Raw genomic sequence first — 19228 nt, forward strand, 5'->3', positions numbered from 1 at the left:
GTATTCTTCATTTATGTCATGGTCTCCAACTTCTTCATTAACCATAAATGACTCTTTAGCAACATTAGTTCTTCTCCTTACTGTTTTCTTCTTCTTATTTTTCATTATACTCCACCTATCTAGTACAAAATTAATATTTTTATGATCATGTACCACCCTCTCATTGTCCTTCCCAAACCCATTATCATCATTTATCATTTTTTCTTCTTGTCAACCACTTTATCTTCCATTGACCCTTCTTCTTCCTCCTCAACCACATTCCCTTCTTCCTAAGCCATAATGGTCTCTTCCTCAGCCATGTTCACATCTTCCTCAGTCATATTGACATCTTCCTCAGCCACATTAACCTCTACCTCCATGGCCTCTACGTGTCCTGCCTTTGCCTCTTCACCCATGACGTCGTCCATCACACCAACAACAATGAAGTTAATTACTTGGGCCTCACTAAGAACATGTTGCACATATATTTCAACCTCTTCGACATTGGCCTCTGTGTAGTTAGTCAATTATAATGCTTTCCTGTCATCACTCAATATTCTAAAAGTCTTTGTTTGGACCCTTTCCACCACAGCTTGAAATCTCCATCATATTTGAAATCCCTAATAATTCTCACTAAAATAGGACCACTGATCGGGATCAATTCCTTTAATTAGGTGTATCTCTCCTATATTATAGTATGTTGTTGTTTAGGAACTTGTCTATGTGATGCAAAGAGACATCGAAAACCATTTCCAAACCTACATTGTAAAATCAACATTTTAACTCAAATAAAAATCACCTAAAACGCAAATGAAAATAAAAAAAATGAACTTACGTGTTTCTTTCAACAATGATTATTTCGTTAAAGACGTGTTTGACGACAGACATATCAACTCCACAAATTAATGTTTTTTTCCTTTGTGTTTGTACAACCTAAATGGTGATTTCGTTCATTTGATTAAAGTAAATAACCCTAATTTGAGTTTCGATTAAAAAATAAAACATAAAATCATCCAAAATTTATATACATGTATTCAAAAGTGACACACTCTTAACCGCATCATAACAAATTTAACACTTTGTGTCTAAACATTAAATTACAAATTTATTTAAGAAAAAAATGAAAATGAATCAAAATTTAAAAAATAACTAAAACTAAAAGCATAATAATTGAAAAACCAAAAACCTATTTACCTTTAGTAATTATAATGATAATAATACTATAGCTAATTATATAATATTAATAAAAGAATTATTATAATATCAATAATAAAATAATTATTATCATTATAATGATAATATGAACTATATTTTATTTTATATTAACTTTAATCATAAAATAAAATTATAATATAATAATTTTATTTATTAAAATACTTTCTTTTATCTATCTTATACATCAACTCATTTAACTTTCACAACTTTTCTTTTAATCTGTTAGAACATACAATCTCAATTTTACCTGTTTATTTTCTTAAATCCATCAAAAGTAAAATAAAGGATTTCCTGGGAAGAGTTCTACGTGCTTCAAGTTTTAAGGATCGCGCCACTGAGCACCGTCAAACAGCCCACCGTCCACCGCCTACCGCACACCGCCCACCGTCATCTCCAAGGTTCGTCCTACTCCTACATTATCTTGCCTTCTCTCACTCTCTAATTCACGAAATTCCCATGAGTTGAAGAAAATGAGAAAATACAGTGTGCAGGCATTGCTACTGACATTCGTTTCCTTCCTTTTACTCTTCCTCCTATCCCCATCCATTCCTCAGCCTCAGTGGTACCATCATTTTGCTGACAACCGCAATTTCTTTGGTAATTTCTTCTCGAACACTTAGGAACCTGAGTTTGAGACTAGAAAGGTTTCATCTTTTGAATTGTTCTTCAGGTATTCCCAATGCTCTAAACGTCATATCAAATTTCCCATTCATGGTGATTGGCCTCATTGGCCTTGTGCTTTGCCATCGAAGGAGCAGCTATTTTAACATAAGGTACTTTCCTTTTCTTAACATCAATTCCATTAGCTTATGTGATTAATGTATGTGGCATTAGTTTGGAAGGTGAACTATGGGGTTGGAAATGCTTTTATGCTGGTGTCACTTCAGTTGCTTTTGGCTCTTCATACTATCATCTTCACCCAGATGATGCTTCCCTTCTCTGGGACAGAATACCAGTGAGTTTGAGTTTCTCCTCAGCAATTCCATTCAATTCAAAATTAAGGAAAACAGCCTATAATGCTAATTAAGACGAATTACTTTTCCTTATGTTCATATTCTAGTTTCACAATTTTGATTCTTTCATTCTTGTTTGGTTGTTGGAGATGACTGTTGCTTTCGCTTCACTAATGGCAATCCTCATCATTGAAAGGATTGATGCGAAGAAGGGAATACATGCAATTGTACCTTTGATTTTGATTGGCATAATTAGCAATGTGTATTGGAGGCAAGGCTATTTCTTCATTCCTTTATTTGCACTAGTTCTTTGCATTATTTTTGGACATTTACTCATAGATTTTTCTGCACAGTTCACTACCCTGAAGCAATTGAGCTTTGAGTTTAATGAACTTAAGCTCTCTCTTAGTTGCTATTTTTCTCACCAATTGTTTTGCAATAAAGGTTCTTTGGTGACATCCGTTTATATGTTCTAGCACAAAGTGCAGCATGCATTGCTGTACCTCTCATGGCTACTTTATTGCCTCCAATGTACACACATTCACCATATTGGCTCTGGGCTTCAGGTTTGTAGTTCTGGTATTGTGAAAAAGTTGTTTCGATGTGATGCAAATACCCTTTTCAATTACCCTGAATTTCAATTTGAATTTTGGCAGGATTTTATCTTCTAGCTATGCTCCAAGAAACTACTGATAGGGTGATTTATGCATTCACTTTTCATACTGTCAGTGGTCACACCCTTAAGCATTTATCTGCTGCAATGGTTCCTGTCATCCTAACACTCATGCTTGCAAAGAGAAGTGTTTACTCGGAGAAGCTTTTGCATGTATGCAACACTTAGCTCCATTCAGTACATAATTGTATTATGTGGATGTTTTCAAACTAAAATTTCAGTGAAAAAGTGCTAACTTTGAGTCTTTTTTTTTTTCACTTTCAAAAATTGTAAAAAAAAAAATAGTAGCAGATAAAAAAAGCAGAAACTGTATTTTAAGCATCTTGTTTCTAAAAAATTGTAATTTTTTGCTCTTTTTATTTCTACTTTTTAACATGCTTATCTTAGTAAGCAATTATGATATCATTTGAATTATTAGTTAATTTATAATGGAAATTATATTTTTAGTAGTTCCTTAATTGTTATCTTCATAGCCTCCTTTTACAAAGGATAATTTTCCTTGTGACTAATTTTGATCTCATGTTGTGACTTGGTTTTTATGCATGCAGGCAAAGACTGCTTAAAGCATTTCTCAGGCCAAGATTAAATAAGGAGTTCATCATTCTCCTCCGCTTAGAAAAAAAAAACTTATAAAGGATATTGCTAAGGGATTTAGAGTATAAAACAAGTTGCAGGAGTTTGTTAAATATTTTATATTTAACTTTAATATTCTGTGCTTTAGTTGTACAATAATACAAAACATTTATTGTAACTAGCTTTTTGTTTGTATGGTTTCTGATCTTCAATTTATATATAAAATTGAAAACTCAAATTAATGCCAAAAAGGCATGTTCTACGAGATTTTTCAGCAAGACTCAACAACGAGTGGATATTCAAGATACCTGTTAATCACAAAATAGCCAAATTTTCGTTTGTCACACGTAGATTTTCTGCCATCAATATAATGTTATGTTCGTAAAGATAACACGTTCTAATACTATGGTAGAGATGAGAATGGTGAACACTTTCTGAAACTTTTTCAAATATTTATCATGATAATGATTTTGATTTCAATTCACTAACATGCTAGATTCAAATTCAAATATATAGTCAAATCTAACTTACTCTATGATAAAACATACAATCAATAATAAGATATTAATTTTATTAAGATTTTTTCAATATTTGTCTTTTTATTAATTCCAAACACCTATTTCATATACATATCTATCACTCGTGATATAAGAACCATCATCTTCTAAGTTTAACCATCATCTTCTAAGTTGAGATTCTTGTTGACCACTTTGAGAACTATAATGATTTCAATTCACTAACCATGCTAGATTCAAATATATAGTCAAATCCAACTTATTCTATGATAAAACAAGATATTAATTTTATTAAGATTTTTTCAATATTTGTTTTTTTATTAATTCCAAACACCTACTTCATATATATAACCTGTGACATAAGAACCACCATAAATGTGTATGGTAGAGTTATAAAACATCTTTAAAAATGGTTGAATAAATCTCACATATTCACAATCTTTTTCTAATGACACATCACCATTACTTTTGGCCATTTCAACATCTCATTGTTTTATCTTCCATATCTATTAAGACAAATGCATTTTTATACTTCAAGTTTGTCTCTAACATAAAATAAGTTGAATTTAACCTGATTTTAACATCAAGGAAAATAAAACCTTTATAAGACATTTCTTCTTGTTCAACACAAATCTTGAATCTAACAAATTTTGGTAAAAATTAGTTAACTTTTTATTTGGTAAAGTGACAAAGGAATAAATATGATTAAACATTGATTGAATTTATTGTGAATAATTTAAAAGTATACACTTTTAATTAAGACTATATTATGGTTAAAAGATAAAAAAAAGTCAACAAATCAACTGAGACTTTACATTGATTTATTTTAAAATCTACAACAATAATTAATTTAACAATAATATTTAAATGATATATTTTAAAAGAATTGACCTGTTTAAATATTATTGTTTTAAATTTTATTAATTTATTGCTTCGTGTATAAAATTTGTCTTTATATTTTTGTATGTCATTCTTATTTATTATAATTTTCACACACACACACACATATATATATATATATATATATATATATATATATATATATATTATCTTTTATTATTTACATTGTGTTTTACTAAATAAACTTTTGTAAGAGTTAATTTGCTAAGAATTAATTTTGTTGGAAATCTTTATAAAATTACTCGATTGAAATTATCCTATATAATTTATTAACTACTGATATCAATGAGTTGTTTTAGATAAATAATGATAATTTAATTTGATAGGGTAAATAACAATTTATCAACTTGGTAAAACTTAACAATACATCAAATGACCGACTCGACCTTATTATAAGTCACTATATTAACATTGAATCTTAAAAATGAATATCAATATATGGAAACAAATTTAAAGAAAATTGTGACTCTAATAAAAGTAAATTTGTCTCATATTTATATGATATATATAATATGTGCCTTTCATTTCATTGGAGATTCACATCAGGTTTAATCCAGGAGGCATGCACCAATATTCAAACATAAGTGAGCCAACTATGGCTGATCTATACAACAAGAAGCAATGTAATAAAGTTAACTTTTCCACATATATAAGGTTTATACTTCAACCATAACAACCTAGCTATCCTACATGACACAGTACCACATTACAACGACCTTTGTCATCATCCTCAACAGCAGCAGCAGCAGCAGCACTGACGATATCATCATATGAAATTAACTATTTTGCACTGTTTTCATGGTCGAATTGCTCGCAACTAACATCACTCAACAAAGTATCATCCAAGGCAGGTAATGAGATTGACTTAGATCTTACTCGGACCTTACTGTTGCCGGTCGAGAGTAGCACCGTACGAGGTGGCAGGTTAGTCCCTCTGCACTCCGCAAAGGAGGGTTTAGACCCTTTGAACGCTAAACTAGACTCTTCCCTTACCAAGGTCTGATTAGCCAAAAATGCCTCTGGAGATGAAGATACACCTTCTTTTTGAAGTAAAGGGCAAATCTTTGAGTCAGACGCATCTTCATCGTAAAAGGGTTTAGAAGATGAAGGCAAAGGATCAACATTCATGTGGTGATTTTCCTCTACAATGTTCATATTGGAGGATGTGAACCCTTTCATGGTACTTCCACTAAGCTTCCAAGTCAATCTCCCCCACCCATTTTCCTTAGAAGGGAGGCAATTTTCTGATCCAGCCTTGGACAAAGAAAAGGGTGGAACAACCCCACCAGAAAGTGCCTTGTGAAAAATTCCAAAGTCCAAATCATACTCCTCAACTCTCCGGGGATGAATCCCTACATCAACCTCCATTGTTTCAACGTTCTTCACCTCTTCATGCCTGTGAGAAAGAGCAACCCAAAACTCCTCAGGCTCTTCATCCTCAACCACGGTAACGATCTCCCCAGTCGCCCTCTCGTATCGAACAACCTGAGCAGCTGCATGACGCGCCTTGCAACACATCACCGTGCCACACTCCTTCCCAACCCACACATACAAAGTACAAGAAACATGCACAATAAACGCCCCACGCGAATCAAGCGCGTGGGCGCAAGGGTTGTTGACCATCTTAGGAACAAGGTGAAGAGGGTCGTAGGGAGAATGAGGAGCCATCCTATACATTCTGAGCACAGAACTAGGACTCGGGGGCGTAGCGTGCACGCGCTTCTGACACTGCAATAGCTGACAAGCGAAACCCATGTTCGGATTGATGATGCCACGCGCGTTCTTAACGATGTGAAACGCGTCCTCGAAGCTCTGATTCTCCCTCCACATGAGATACGCGATGACCAACGAGGTGGAGCGTGACACGCCCTGGCAGCAGTGTACGAGCACGCGCCCACCCTGTTGTCGGACATCCTCGAAGTAATCGAAAACGTCGTAGAGAATGCTTGTGATGTCCTCCGAGGGACTGTCCCGCAGCCATAGCGTTTTGTAGACGAAGTCGCTTTTGAAATACTCGGGGCAAACGAACCCCACGCAATTCAGCACGTGCGTTATCCCGTGCCGCCGCAAAACCTCCTCGTTCTTTGCCACCGTGTCACTTCCTAAGTACACGTGCTCCGCGATTTTCGAACATTCCTTGTCGTAGAAAGCCAACTTGTCTCTCCTAAGCTGAAAAACTTGACCCGAACCCGAACCCAAATTTGATGATCCTTTGGTGGACCCTCTTGGGGTCGGTGGCGGAAGCCAAACCTCGAGATCGTCGCTGCCGGCGCTCGGCCACTCCTTCACGCTGTCTTTCCTGATGCAAAGAGGCTGAAGGGATCGCGGCGGTTTCCGGACCACCGGAGTCTGGTCCGTCCAAGAAACTGATCTGGAATGTGCTCTCCAGTGAACACCGGTGTCGGCGTTGTTACTCTCTTCTCCCAACATGGGTAATCGACAAGACTCGATTTTTTTTAACAGGGTTTCAAATCACCAACCCAAGTAATAATGGGTCGAAAGCAAAAAGCAAAAAGCTTTAAGCTTTGAAAGAGTAAATGGTAAATGGGAAATGTTGTGTTTGGTATAAGTTGGAATTTTTCTCACCTGAACTGATTGATTGTGTCTCACTCTCTGACTTGATTCCTTTTTCTTATGGATCTTGCAGAGGAGAAAAGATGATGCAGAAAGAAGTAAAGAAGAATTTAGATTTTGCAGAAATGGAAAGAAAGGTGGGACTTGATGGTCATGGTCTTTCAGTTTGACCAAAAAGTGCCACCTCAATTTGGGACACTTTTTCTCAAATATTATAATAATAATAATAATTTACCTCTTTACAATCTGCATTTATTGTCAAACATTTTTTATTGACTTCTCTTCTCACCTATTAACTATGTTACCAATTTTAATATAACTATAGAGATTCAATTTTAATGAGAACTAAAAGCCTGTGAAGTAAGTCTTACGGAATTTAATTTTGTTCAATTGTTTATTTATGTATATAGCTGTCATTATTGTGTTTCTGAAACAGTTTAAATATTTTAGGTTTTTTTAAATCTCGTAGTCAAACTATATTAATTGTCTTTATCAGCAGATGTTACAAACGAAAAAAAAAGTTTGACCGACCGAATACTGGTTGTTTGTTCTAGAATATGAATTTGAATGGTTTTGTTTATAATATGTAGAATTCTTTTTGTGCTATCAACATTAATAGTATATCCTCACATTAAAAGATATCATATTCGTTTTGTCAAACTATAGAGATGCATACTTCGACTGAAGTACGCGCATAAATTGTGACGTTAAATCAGATACTACTTTAGTAGAATGTTATATTAATAAGAAAAGAAAATTATAATTAAATTTGGTCTTCGAGTTTCTTATGCGAACTCCTTGAAAGTAATCAACTTTAACTTTACCATGATTTAATATATTTTTTGTTACATAACAAAGAAAAACATGATAGTAAAGGAACTGTTTTTTTTATATATATATATTTCATAAAATATTTCATTTCCAATATATTTAACTGGTCCGTTTAATTTCCTAATAAGTTAATAACGTTCGATGAAAAATAATCATGAAGAAAATAAATAAAGTAAAACTTCAATCGTTTCATACAAAAATGTGGATAAGTAATACAATTTTGTTAGTTTAAACCTTTTGCACTGTAACGTCACCATAATTTGATAAATCAAAGGAATGTATCCAACTTAATAGAAGAATGGGCGAAACAAAAATTACATTGTAGAATTTATGAAATAATGATAATTAAATAGTAAAATGTGCTGCAAGAACGACAAAAATATAAAGAAATGCATTCAATATTTAAATTTCTAAGAATAAATTTAATTGAGGAGTGGAAGCAATAGTAACTGAGGAGATTTAAATATATGTGATTATAATTTTAATATTTTTTAAATTAAGTTTACTTGAAATATTTTTAATATAATTAATTTCATTTAGATAGGAGAAAAAGTATATTTTATATCAGAAAAATTATATATAGAAAACAAGTTATATGAAAATAATCATAGATTACGAATTTACAAATTTGTTCAAATTATTTATTCTAAAAAATATTTATAATTTTTAGTTTTTGTCTCGAATATATAGCTGATTTTTTTCATAAAAAAATTAAATCTAAATTAAATTATTATTTTGAAATATTATAGGTATTTTTAAAAAATATAGTTGCAATAACTTATTTAAAAAAAAATATTTGCAATAGGTAATTAATCATGGTTATATATTTAGAATTTAGGATTTAAGTAAAACATATTTACAAATGTTTCTCAATGAGCCATTTTTTAACCACTATAGTTGGATAAAATAATTTATCTATCCATTATTTATAGATAGTGCTGGATTATAAATAAATTTATTCAATTAATTTATTCAAAAATATAAATATAGATCATATTAAATCCATGTAGTTTTTAATGGTTAATAAGTTTTCTATTACTTCTCAACAATAGATCATATTATCTTTTTTAAAAGTATATTTTTAGAATTGTTTTACAATAAATATTTTTTATAACTTTTTAAAAATATGAATTTTCTGTCAGCATAAACTAGAAGCTACCGGATAAAGTCAATCTAAAAAATATTTTATAACACATTATAAATTTTTAGTTTAAAAAAGTTTTTGAATACATTACATGTGTTTATTTTATTAAAAACATTAAAAATAACATCTCAATTTTGGTTGGATTATTTTTAATTTAAGATTTTAAAAATTGATTTAATCGAAAGTTTGTTAACAGTTTTAGTTTGACTGGTTATCAATAATAATATGAGATTATTTGAACGTTTTGCCATAGACAGAAAGAATTGAAGATCTTTGATAACGTCTTGTGTTTTTGAAGGAAAATGTATGTGTCTAGCTACTTGAGAGTAAACCCTAAGCCTCGTCGACCTTTTTCTAATATTCTCTTTAACAAAAACTATGCTAATGTGCTTCTGATCATTAATAATTAAATAAATTCTAATTGTGAGTTTATCAATTATTATCTTTTATATAATCTCTTTTATTATTATTATTATATATATATATATATATATATATATATATATATATATAAGTGTATTTAATTATGTAAATATCTTTAAACTTTTTAATTAGGTAATCAATATCTCTAGATCAATTAAAAATATTATTACCTTATAATGTCACTCTTGTATGATTAATAATTAGAATGTTGTAAAATACTTGATTTTTTAAATAATACAATACAAATATATTTTAAGCTATTTTTTACTTTTATTTTAGAAAATGTTGACCGGGAAATTTTACCATCCTTTACAAAATTATGTAACAAAAATAATGAAATATTTGAAACGTAATTAAGGCTTTAAGATATAAACAATATAAGTATATTTAAAAAAAAAAAACAGATATAAGTATGTAAAATAGAAAACTATTAGAAAGTTACTGTCAAAATATAAAAAAAAACAATATCGATGACATATAAAAATAAAAATTCATTTAATTAAAAATTTTTGGGGGTGAAAAAAAAGATAACATATAAAAAAGCAAAATAAATTTTTCGTGGAGAACTACCTTTTGAAGGAAGATAGAAAACAACAATAGACTAAAATCATTTATGCACCATAATATATGTTTATAGATGATTTCAAACATTTTTTTCAAAAAATAATGGCAAATGACACCTGTTTATATTTATTTGATAAATATTATAAAAGTAAACTAATCATAAAAAAGATAAATTTTTATATTTAAAAAAATATCAAATAAATATAAAATAGTGTGTTAAAGTACCATTTATTTGTTTCTTCAGCGCAAATATAAAATTATGGTCACAATTAAAAGAAATTGTTAATTTCTTTTTTAAATCAATTCCTTATGTGCAAGTATATGTGATTCAATGTAGAGTTTCTTACCCTTTACTACTTTTTTTCTTCCCACACCTCGAAAATTCTCTTTTTACTATTTTTTTCATTAAAAATTAATCAGCTTTCAAAAATTGATTAAAAATTTATATATTTCAAAAATCATTAAAATTTTAATTGATTTTCAAAAGTTTGACGAAGTTTTAATTGATTTTTGAAAATCAGTTAAAAAAATTTCTTAATCAATTTTTAAAATCAGTTAAAAAATTTTGAAAAATTTTCTAACCAACTTTCGATTAATATTTTTTTAAAATCTTTTAGTTTAGTTTTTATTTATTATTAATAATAAAAATAATGATTAAAAAATTAAAACATATTAAAAAATAAAATTAAAAATTAAAAACACAATTAAAAAATTATATATTTTAAATTAATAAAAAAAATAGATAAAAATTTTTGAAATAAAATATGTTAACCGTATTTGAAAATACGGTTATTATACTCAATTTATTTCCAAGATTAACATAATTTTTAAGGTTTATTTTTGTTTTTAATTTCTTAATATGTTTTACTTATTTTTGTTTAATAAATATTATTTTATAAATTAATAAGGTATCTTTTTACAGAGAAAAAATCATTTTATTGTATTTTTTTTTATAATAATAATAATGATAATTTTTTATTATTAAATTAAAAAAATAAATCTTTTAATTTTGTTTTTTAGTTTAAAATATTAAATTTTAATTTTAATTTTTTAATATATTTTATTATTATTAATAAATAAATAACAGAAAAGAAAACTAAAAAAATTTAAAAAGTAAAGAAAACTTTAACCAACATTTTGAAAGAAGCTTTTCTAAGAATTTTTGTAATCAATTTTCGTAAATCGATCAAAAATAATTTTAACCGATTTTTAAAAAGGGATTAAAAAAATTTAATCCATTTTGGAAAACTTAAATTCTTTAATCAATTTTTCAAAATTGGTAATTACTAATGAAAAAGATAATATTGAAATTTTAGAAGTATAGGTCCAAAAGTTTGGAGGTGTAAAACCAATGTTGTTGTGCAGTACATTAATCCTAGTACCTAGAAGCGCCAAAACCTGTAAGTCCCAGCTCAATCAGGCTTTGAATGGTTCACAGTAACAGCGTCATACAAAAGAAGGAAACAAAAATAAACCATTTTCTTCCCTCCACTTCCTTTTTTGTTGCAGATGGAGTGAGAAGAGAAGAAGCAAAGGGAAAAAAACAACAACCACTGTCACCAAGTGTAAGAAACACACGCACAAACACTTGGCGTGCCTCTTCATGACTGTAGTTGTTGCGTTCATAGCTATAGAGAGAGAAGGTGAATGAAACGGGGTTTGGTTATGCCTTTGGAAAACCTTAATCTGATATGTATCAGAGCAGCATTGGCGCACACCGCCTCGCCTACCGCTCTCACATATCCAAGTTTGTAAAAGCCGGTCTCATCAACCACGCGATCCACCTGTTCGACCAAATGACCCAATCCAATTGCCGCGTCTTCAGCGTCGACTACAACCGCTTCATCGGCGTCCTCATTCGTCACTCCCGCCTCCACCACGCCCACCACTACTACCGCCACCACGTCATCCCTCGCGGCTTCTCCCTCCTCCCCTTCACCTACTCCCGCTTCATCTCAGCCCTCTGCTCCTCCCCCAACAACCTCCCCGTCATCCAGGACCTCCTCCTCGACTTGCATGCTCTCGGCTTCGTCCCCGACATTTGGGCCTTCAACACTTACCTCAGCTTCTTGTGCCGCCACAATCGCTTAGAAACCGCCCTCGAACTCTTCCACTCCGTGCCCTCCAAGGGGAGAGAGCCCGACGTTGTTTCTTATACTATTATCGTTGACGCGTTGTGCAAAGCTCAACGCTTCGACGAGGCTGCTAGGGTTTGGCGTGGTTTGACTGGCAAAGGTTTGAGCCCTGATTTTAAAGCCTGTGTTGCTATTGTTGTTGGTTTGTGCGGTGGGGGTCGCGTTGATTTGGCCTATGAGCTTGTTGTCGATGTGATCAAGGGTGGGGTGAAGGTTAATATCTTGGTTTACAATGCTTTGATTGATGGGTTTTGTAGAATGGGAAGGGTTGATAAGGCGATGAAGATTAAAGCGTTTATGAGCCGCAATGGGTGTGTGCCGGATTTGGTTACTTATAATATACTGTTGAATTACTGTTGTGACGAGGGGATGGTGGATGATGCCCTGCGGATGGTGGAGACAATGGAGCGGAGCGGGGCGGAGCCGGATTTGTATAGCTATAATGAGCTGTTGAAATGTTTTTGCAAGGCTAATATGGTGGACAAGGCTTATATGATGCTGGTTGAGAGGATGCAGACCAAAGGACTGTGTGATGTTGTTTCGTATAATACTCTTATCACAGCATTCTGTAAGTTGCGCCGTACTAGGAGAGGTTATGAGTTGTTTGAGGAGATGTGTGGGAAGGGGATTAGGCCAGATATGGTGACGTTTAATATACTTATTGATGCCTTTCTAAGAGAAGGAAGTATCCAAGTGGTTAAGAAACTGCTTGATGAAATGACAAGGGTGAGCATTCTTCCTGATCGTATATTCTATACTGCAGTAGTTGATCATATGTGCAAGACTGGAAAGGTTGATACGGCTCATAGTGTTTTCCGTGACATGGTGGAGAATGGGGTAAATCCGGATGTAATCTCTTACAATGCACTTGTAAATGGATTCTGTAAGGCTTCTAGAGTTATGGAAGCCATGCGTCTATATGATGAAATGCAGAGGAATGGTTTGTACCCTGATGAGGTAACTTTCAAGTTGATAGTTGGAGGGCTTATAAATGGGAAAAAACTTTCACTGGCCTGTAGGGTTTGGGATCAGATGATGGAGAAAGGCTTAACACTTGACAGGCATCTTTCTGAGACTCTAGTAAATGCCATTCAATCAAGTGAAGGTGCATGAACATGGCCCTAGTTTACGTTGTTATCCTCTCAAATTCATCACATTTTTCTTTCAAAAGGGAAACATGACATAAAACATTTTCTCTGGATACAATGCACCAAAGCTTAGCAAAGTCGACTTCAAACATTTTCTGCAGGTAATTACATCTGGAAATTGGTTTGTCCTACTTTTATGATGCCCGTGGTGCAACCCCATACCTTTTTGTATGTCTATCCTCCCATATACTATGTGGTGTAACACTACTAACTCACAGACCAGCTTCTTGTAAAGGATCCAGACTGAGGGCAGTGCTGCAATGGTTTCTTGCTACCAATGGAAGTAGTGGCTTCTTAAACCTTTTTCTGGAGCAGTATCCAAGTTTTGTTTGATATTGTCAACAAACTGTTGAGTTGGCGGATTGCATTTGTCAATTCAAAAGGGAGCATTCAGTTATTTTTGGGCCATTTTTATACATAAAGGACTGTGGCTTTGTTTCTCACTCAGCACAACTGATATTAGTAATTGATGACTTGGTTGGAATCAGTCTAGCTGCCTATTCAAATCCCAATTTTTTCTTCTGTGCTCATGTTGAAGAGGCAGGTTTGAGTTATTCGTATGTTATCTGATATTTTCGTAAATCCTTCACCAGTGACTGCTCAATTCAGACTGATTGGCAGAAACATCAATGATGAATGCCTTATGTCATTTTATGATTCTAACTATTAGGGTCCTGTTTCATCAAGATGAAGTTTGTGGTTGCAGAGGATAATTTGAACAATGAAGATTTGCATTTATTGGTGATTTCATCTTGTTGTGACGTGGGCCTAGGTCCTTGTTGCCTATCCTAGTGAATTGTTGAACAATGAACTCAGGTTTCATACCATTCTGGAACTTTTGTTGACAGACCCTCAGCTTCTTATTATTTGAGTATATGTCGGGACATATGTAACTTAGTGGAGAATTGTGGGTGTGGAAAAAAGATTCACTAGGTAGCTTGTTAGGCTTCAAGATTCAAATTTGTTAGACTTTGGGAAACTGAGATTGGCACAAATTATATATGGCTTCTAATTTTGGATTAGCATACAATGATACGTAATTCTAGGATCACACATTTATATAAAATTTTACAAGTTTGACCTTTATTAGCATTATTTTCTGGTAAATTATTATGATGCTTGTTGTAACATCCCAAAATTATACAGTCATCAACCATATACTCAGAATAATTACACGTATCAATAACTCAAACAGTTTTAAAAGTAAAGGAAACAGATTTAAATAACGGCCGAACGGCCTTTCATATATTATTAACGAGCGTTCACAAAAGAACAAGGACGAACGGTTTACAAAAACATTACCGAACGTCCAACTATTTACAATCAATAAAAAGAGTGCTCGCTCACAGCCGCTCGCTACTCTAATTACACTAACTAAATAACCGAACGCCTCACTGTTCGGCCTTCACCTCAACTTCTACTAAATTTTCTTCAGCAATGAGTTCCTCTTCAAGAGTTTGCTCCAGGGACGCATCTCCCTCTGCTCACATCCACACGGATGATCATTGCATTTGACAAGACGGATATACATAGACAAGACAACACAAAGGAAATGCAAGGGTAAGCTTATTGAATTTAATTCAAGTCAAACATACAGTTTATACATATCAACATATAAATTTATTCACGACACAATCATTCAAATCATACATTAATTCAACCAAAATCCTGATACTAGACCGACCGTCCGGACATGTATGAATTCTGTGTAGCTACGACGTCCGTGCACCCAGGTGGAAGAGCTGGAATACTCGTCAGCTGCCACCTGAGGTTAGTCCGTTCTGTCCAAGTTACAGTTATGGACTAAGACCTCCTGCCATTCCCACGCATGACATGCTCCTCTCTACGTGAGAACGAGCACTCACGGAATATCAGGATGACCCGCCAGCTAAGCTTGCCACATTCATACTTTACAATTCTCAATCTTTCAACCAAGAGTCGTTCCTCCCTGGAACGCTCGTTCAAATTCCACAATCACAATATCAATTCTCATAGTGTTCGCACATCTTAACTCATCCTCTTAAATACATTTTCATTCTATGTTCCACTTTCTTAAAAACACGAACGTTCATTCCCCTTCATAACGAGGACGAACGTGAAGAGATAGACCAAGAAAGACTCCTTCGAATCAATTAAATGAACTGATTCTAGTACGCTCCAAATAATACTTAGAAAAATCTAAGTTCAGTAACACTTGAACGAATCCAATGGATAGGTAAAGTCCCAAGTTGTTTGGATAAATAAACTGGACAAGATTTAATTCAGGAGACAAAACAACAGTCAATGACCGAGCGCGAAAATAAGCTTTTAGTAAATTTTGGACGAACGTCACTGAGGACTTGGACGAGCGTCAATAGAACTATTGGACAACGCTGTTTAGATTTATGGACGAACGCTATTTCAATTCTGGACGAACGCTATTACCGTTCGCCGATAATTTAAAGAAGGAACGAACGTTCGATATATGACCGAGCGTTCTTTATCACATACGCTTTGGACGAACGTTCGGTATCAGACCGAGCGTTAATTATCATGTACATTTTTAGGACGAGCGTTCGGTCTAAGACCGAGCGCCACTTAGGAACGTACGCTTTTAGGTCAAGACTTTTCACTGATTCAAAATTTAAGAAGTTTGGGCTTTATATAAGGTAAGATACTTGAAATTTATGTATTACAATTTGACTAAGTGTTCAAGAGGGATGTTATCAAGCTTCTCAATCTCACGCAACACTCATGAAGGGTACGTCTGGCCAAATGCTCACACGTAATGCTATATAAGAGGGCGTTCGTCCTCAAAGGGAGTCCTTTCCAAATGAAAGGGTCCGACTACGTCAAGAATTTACTGCTAATACCGAACGGTCAATGACCGTATCGATAACGAACGTTCATTTTCATAGGCTTTTCATATTTACATTCCACATACAGTAACCATATTTTCCAGTATACTTACATTCATTTAATCATATCATATCATATCTTATACTTCTCAAGCTTTGAATTAAACATCATATCCAATCATTCAATACCAAGATCATACAACATTCAACTTTACAGATCATTCATATATACAAGCATAAAATTCTCAGTACATACATGCATCACTTTTCATATATCATCTCAGAATCATAATCATATTTTCAAACTTCACACACGCACATGCAGTACAGAGATCACATGAATTAAATCTAATAAGCTTCCCTTACCCGGATTAAGCAACGTGCGATCGTTCTTCAGAGAAAGAAAACAAGACTCCAGTACCCTCTTTTCTACCCTTTACGTTTCAACCCAAGATTTCCTTAAACTAAAATTACAAAAACCCAAATAACGGTTCAGAGAAGACTCGTGCAGATTCAAAAGGAAGCTTGCATGTTGAAAATGAAGGGTGGTTGAGGACGTGAAACTTACCCGTTTCAGAATCCAAACCCAATCGGTTTGATAGAAAGCTCACGGTGCAGGGACGCTTCTCACGGTGCTGAAACGTGAACGGAGCAAAGAAGGGTGAGTTGCAGAAGAGAGAAGATGCAGGGGTTCTAGAGAGAAGGTAGAGAGTTTGAGATCAGAGAATTGGAGGAAGAAGATGAAGTGTGCAGAGGAATGGGAAGAGTTTTCCAGAGAAATTAATTTCTCCTCCCACGTAGGACGAACGTCCATCCGCGTGCTGCCACTTGGATTCCACTAACTCTTGGAAACGTTCCAAAGTGACACTTGTCAGCATGCATGCAGTGTGAGTGTGAGTGCGTTTTAATGGAAGGGTGTGCGTGTCACAGTGCATTAATGGAAGCACAGTGGTGACTCATCAGCGTAATTAATGGGGCGTGACACTTGTGCCTGTGTCTGCAGCATGGAACTTCAGCCTTCTCTAAAGAAATGTTACCGTGATCATTACAATTATTCAAAGTATGTTTCTACTTTTTTTAATTCAGCACATTCATTTATTAGAGAGCTATTATATTCAGTATGATTTTGTCGACCAATGGAACAAAACAAACAAAATATCGTAAGGAAAAAATGGATGTATGAATCATTTAAAAGGTTGCATTGTGTTTCAGAACGCTGTTGAGAATCAATGGAGACTGACTGGAAACTGCAATATCTAAAGTTATTTGGTAAATTTTCACATTTGTCAGTGGACTGCTTTATAGTTCATTTATGCGAGAGACTCTTAAATTAAAATAACGCTTTCTGCAGTTGGCAGTTGTTACATTTAGGTAGATAATATCATGGTGCTGTGTATTCTCTGTAGTTGTATTGAACCTAAGGAATTAGAACATGTTTTGACTGCAACTTTGATTATTTGTTTGATTTGGGAAGGTGGGGGAAGGGTTGATATCTGGTTTTTGTCTATGAAACAAAATAAGTATATGATATCAATGTTCCCTAGTTCATTGCATGCTGGTATTTCCTTGTTGATAGATTCTACCCTAGACGACGTTGAACCTTGGAACAGATTAGCTGAATGACAACTGCAACCAGCACAAAAAGCAGTTTGCAGATTGGTTTGATACACAATTGAAGAAACACAAGTAAAAGGGGCTAAGAGTAAGTTCAGGTGAAGGACATAAGTTTGATGATTTCCCGATGGTAGTGAATCATCTAGGATCACCATCCAACCAACTTCTGGAGTAGGAAAGAAAAATCGGAAATGATTAAGAAAATGCCATGTTGGTTCAAATGCCAGTAAATTTATTGTATTAAGAAAACTAGTTTCAAAACTGCTACATTTTAGAGTTCGTTTGGAAAAGTGCAGTGTTGAGATTGGGTTGACAACTCCATTCATTCACTCACTTTCTTGACTGTGTATTAATCAAAGATTTTCATTTCAATGACAAATATTTCTCCAATGTGGTATCCCAAGCCCTTCATTCAAACATATTATTACACAAATTGTAGAAATTCCTAACCAGCTCCGTTTCTAATATAATCCCAGGCCATAAAATGAAAGTGGGCTTAAAATTGTGTGAATATATGATAGAAGGAAAAGAAATACATTATTTCCTGCAGTATTGAACATCATCAGACCGGGAATAATCAATTGCGAGGTCTGTAGTCAAAGTTTTGTGACAAATTTACAGATGAAACAGTGTTTGATTTCCTGCATTTCTTTTGTCGCAGGCTTCTCGCTGAATTCCTATTTAATCCATGTTGAAGTTTTATACTTTCTAGATTACTGTGTATTTGGGTCCTATACTTGCTTTGCCTTCCATTGCTTTAATGTTGGGCATCTAAAGAATATCAAAATCATGTCTCCGTTCTGTTGGAATTTCTTTTGTTTAGATCATCTAAAACATGGGTACTTGATTTTCCAAGTTGGATCACATAAGTTTTTTCTTCAATGAAATTTGTTGGCAGCTTGGATGTACATGACTCTAATTTGACTAGGTGTGACTCGGGGTATGGGTAGGTTCATTTAATGTCGAGCTAGATAATTTTATTATAAAAATTGACATTCTTTCATTTAAAAGGACATATTTCCCCAATTTGTCCCATTTTTATTTATTATCGACGCAAGCAAACCTGTTCATCTTGTGAAACACTGCATATAAATTTATACAATCAAACCTATTTATTTAAGCATAAACCTAATTAAAAATTAATACAATT

General features: G+C 33.4%; 2 protein-coding genes, 1 long non-coding RNA gene and 1 pseudogene across 7 annotated transcripts; 2 read left to right on the plus strand and 2 right to left on the minus strand.

Annotated features, from left to right (window-relative positions):
• Window positions 1–1476: 1476 nt before the first annotated feature.
• Window positions 1477–3637, plus strand: LOC124831459 (uncharacterized). 3 transcript variants are annotated; one of them, XM_088103492.1, is made up of 8 exons: window positions 1477–1592; window positions 1749–1791; window positions 1865–1967; window positions 2029–2149; window positions 2297–2418; window positions 2592–2713; window positions 2804–2973; window positions 3369–3637. In XM_088103492.1, the coding sequence occupies exons 3-8, from the start codon at window positions 1906–1908 to the stop codon at window positions 3381–3383; spliced, it is 612 nt and encodes a 203-aa protein (XP_087959618.1). In that variant the 5' UTR covers window positions 1477–1592; window positions 1749–1791; window positions 1865–1905; the 3' UTR covers window positions 3384–3637. The 3 variants fall into 3 exon arrangements, with proteins under 3 accessions (XP_087959618.1, XP_087959616.1, XP_087959617.1); XM_088103490.1 differs by lacking the exon at window positions 1477–1592 and having other exon boundaries at window positions 1635–1791; XM_088103491.1 differs by lacking the exons at window positions 1477–1592; window positions 3369–3637 and having other exon boundaries at window positions 1635–1791; window positions 2804–2988.
• Window positions 3638–5321: 1684 nt separating this feature from the next.
• On the minus strand, window positions 5322–7447 carry LOC124831457 (protein-tyrosine-phosphatase MKP1 pseudogene; annotated as a pseudogene).
• A 4253-nt stretch (window positions 7448–11700) lies between these two features.
• Window positions 11701–18451, plus strand: LOC124831455 (Pentatricopeptide repeat (PPR-like) superfamily protein). 3 transcript variants are annotated; one of them, XM_088103487.1, is made up of 4 exons: window positions 11701–14443; window positions 17468–17524; window positions 17677–17733; window positions 18041–18451. In XM_088103487.1, exon 1 carries the CDS (start codon window positions 12036–12038, stop codon window positions 13590–13592), a length of 1557 nt encoding a protein of 518 aa, XP_087959613.1. In that variant the 5' UTR covers window positions 11701–12035; the 3' UTR covers window positions 13593–14443; window positions 17468–17524; window positions 17677–17733; window positions 18041–18451. The 3 variants fall into 3 exon arrangements, with proteins under 3 accessions (XP_087959613.1, XP_087959614.1, XP_087959615.1); XM_088103488.1 differs by lacking the exon at window positions 17677–17733; XM_088103489.1 differs by lacking the exons at window positions 17468–17524; window positions 17677–17733; window positions 18041–18451 and having other exon boundaries at window positions 11701–13728; window positions 13851–14713.
• Window positions 14889–17445, minus strand: LOC148205569 (uncharacterized). Its single transcript, XR_015783292.1, has 3 exons — window positions 17033–17445; window positions 16831–16928; window positions 14889–15107 (listed from the first exon to the last, which is right to left on the minus strand). It is a non-coding gene; the product is annotated as an uncharacterized LOC148205569 (long non-coding RNA).
• Window positions 18452–19228: the final 777 nt, after the last annotated feature.

This window comes from Vigna umbellata, chromosome 1, assembly GCF_029865625.1.
Source record: "Vigna umbellata cultivar VRB3 chromosome 1, Vumbellata_1.0, whole genome shotgun sequence".
In the NCBI taxonomy this organism is placed as follows: Eukaryota; Viridiplantae; Streptophyta; class Magnoliopsida; order Fabales; family Fabaceae; genus Vigna; species Vigna umbellata.

Excerpts from the sequence above, each read along its gene's own strand:
- LOC124831459 (XM_088103490.1), top strand. The coding sequence starts at position 1,665 with ATGAGAAAATACAGTGTGCAGGCATTGCTACTGACATTCGTTTCCTTC. Across the intron at positions 1,968-2,028 it reads AGCAGCTATTTTAACATAAG|TTTGGAAGGTGAACTATGGG; the intron begins GTACTTTCCTTT and ends ATGTGGCATTAG. Across the intron at positions 2,714-2,803 it reads ATATTGGCTCTGGGCTTCAG|GATTTTATCTTCTAGCTATG; the intron begins GTTTGTAGTTCT and ends GAATTTTGGCAG.
- LOC124831455 (XM_088103487.1), top strand. The coding sequence starts at position 12,036 with ATGTATCAGAGCAGCATTGGCGCACACCGCCTCGCCTACCGCTCTCAC.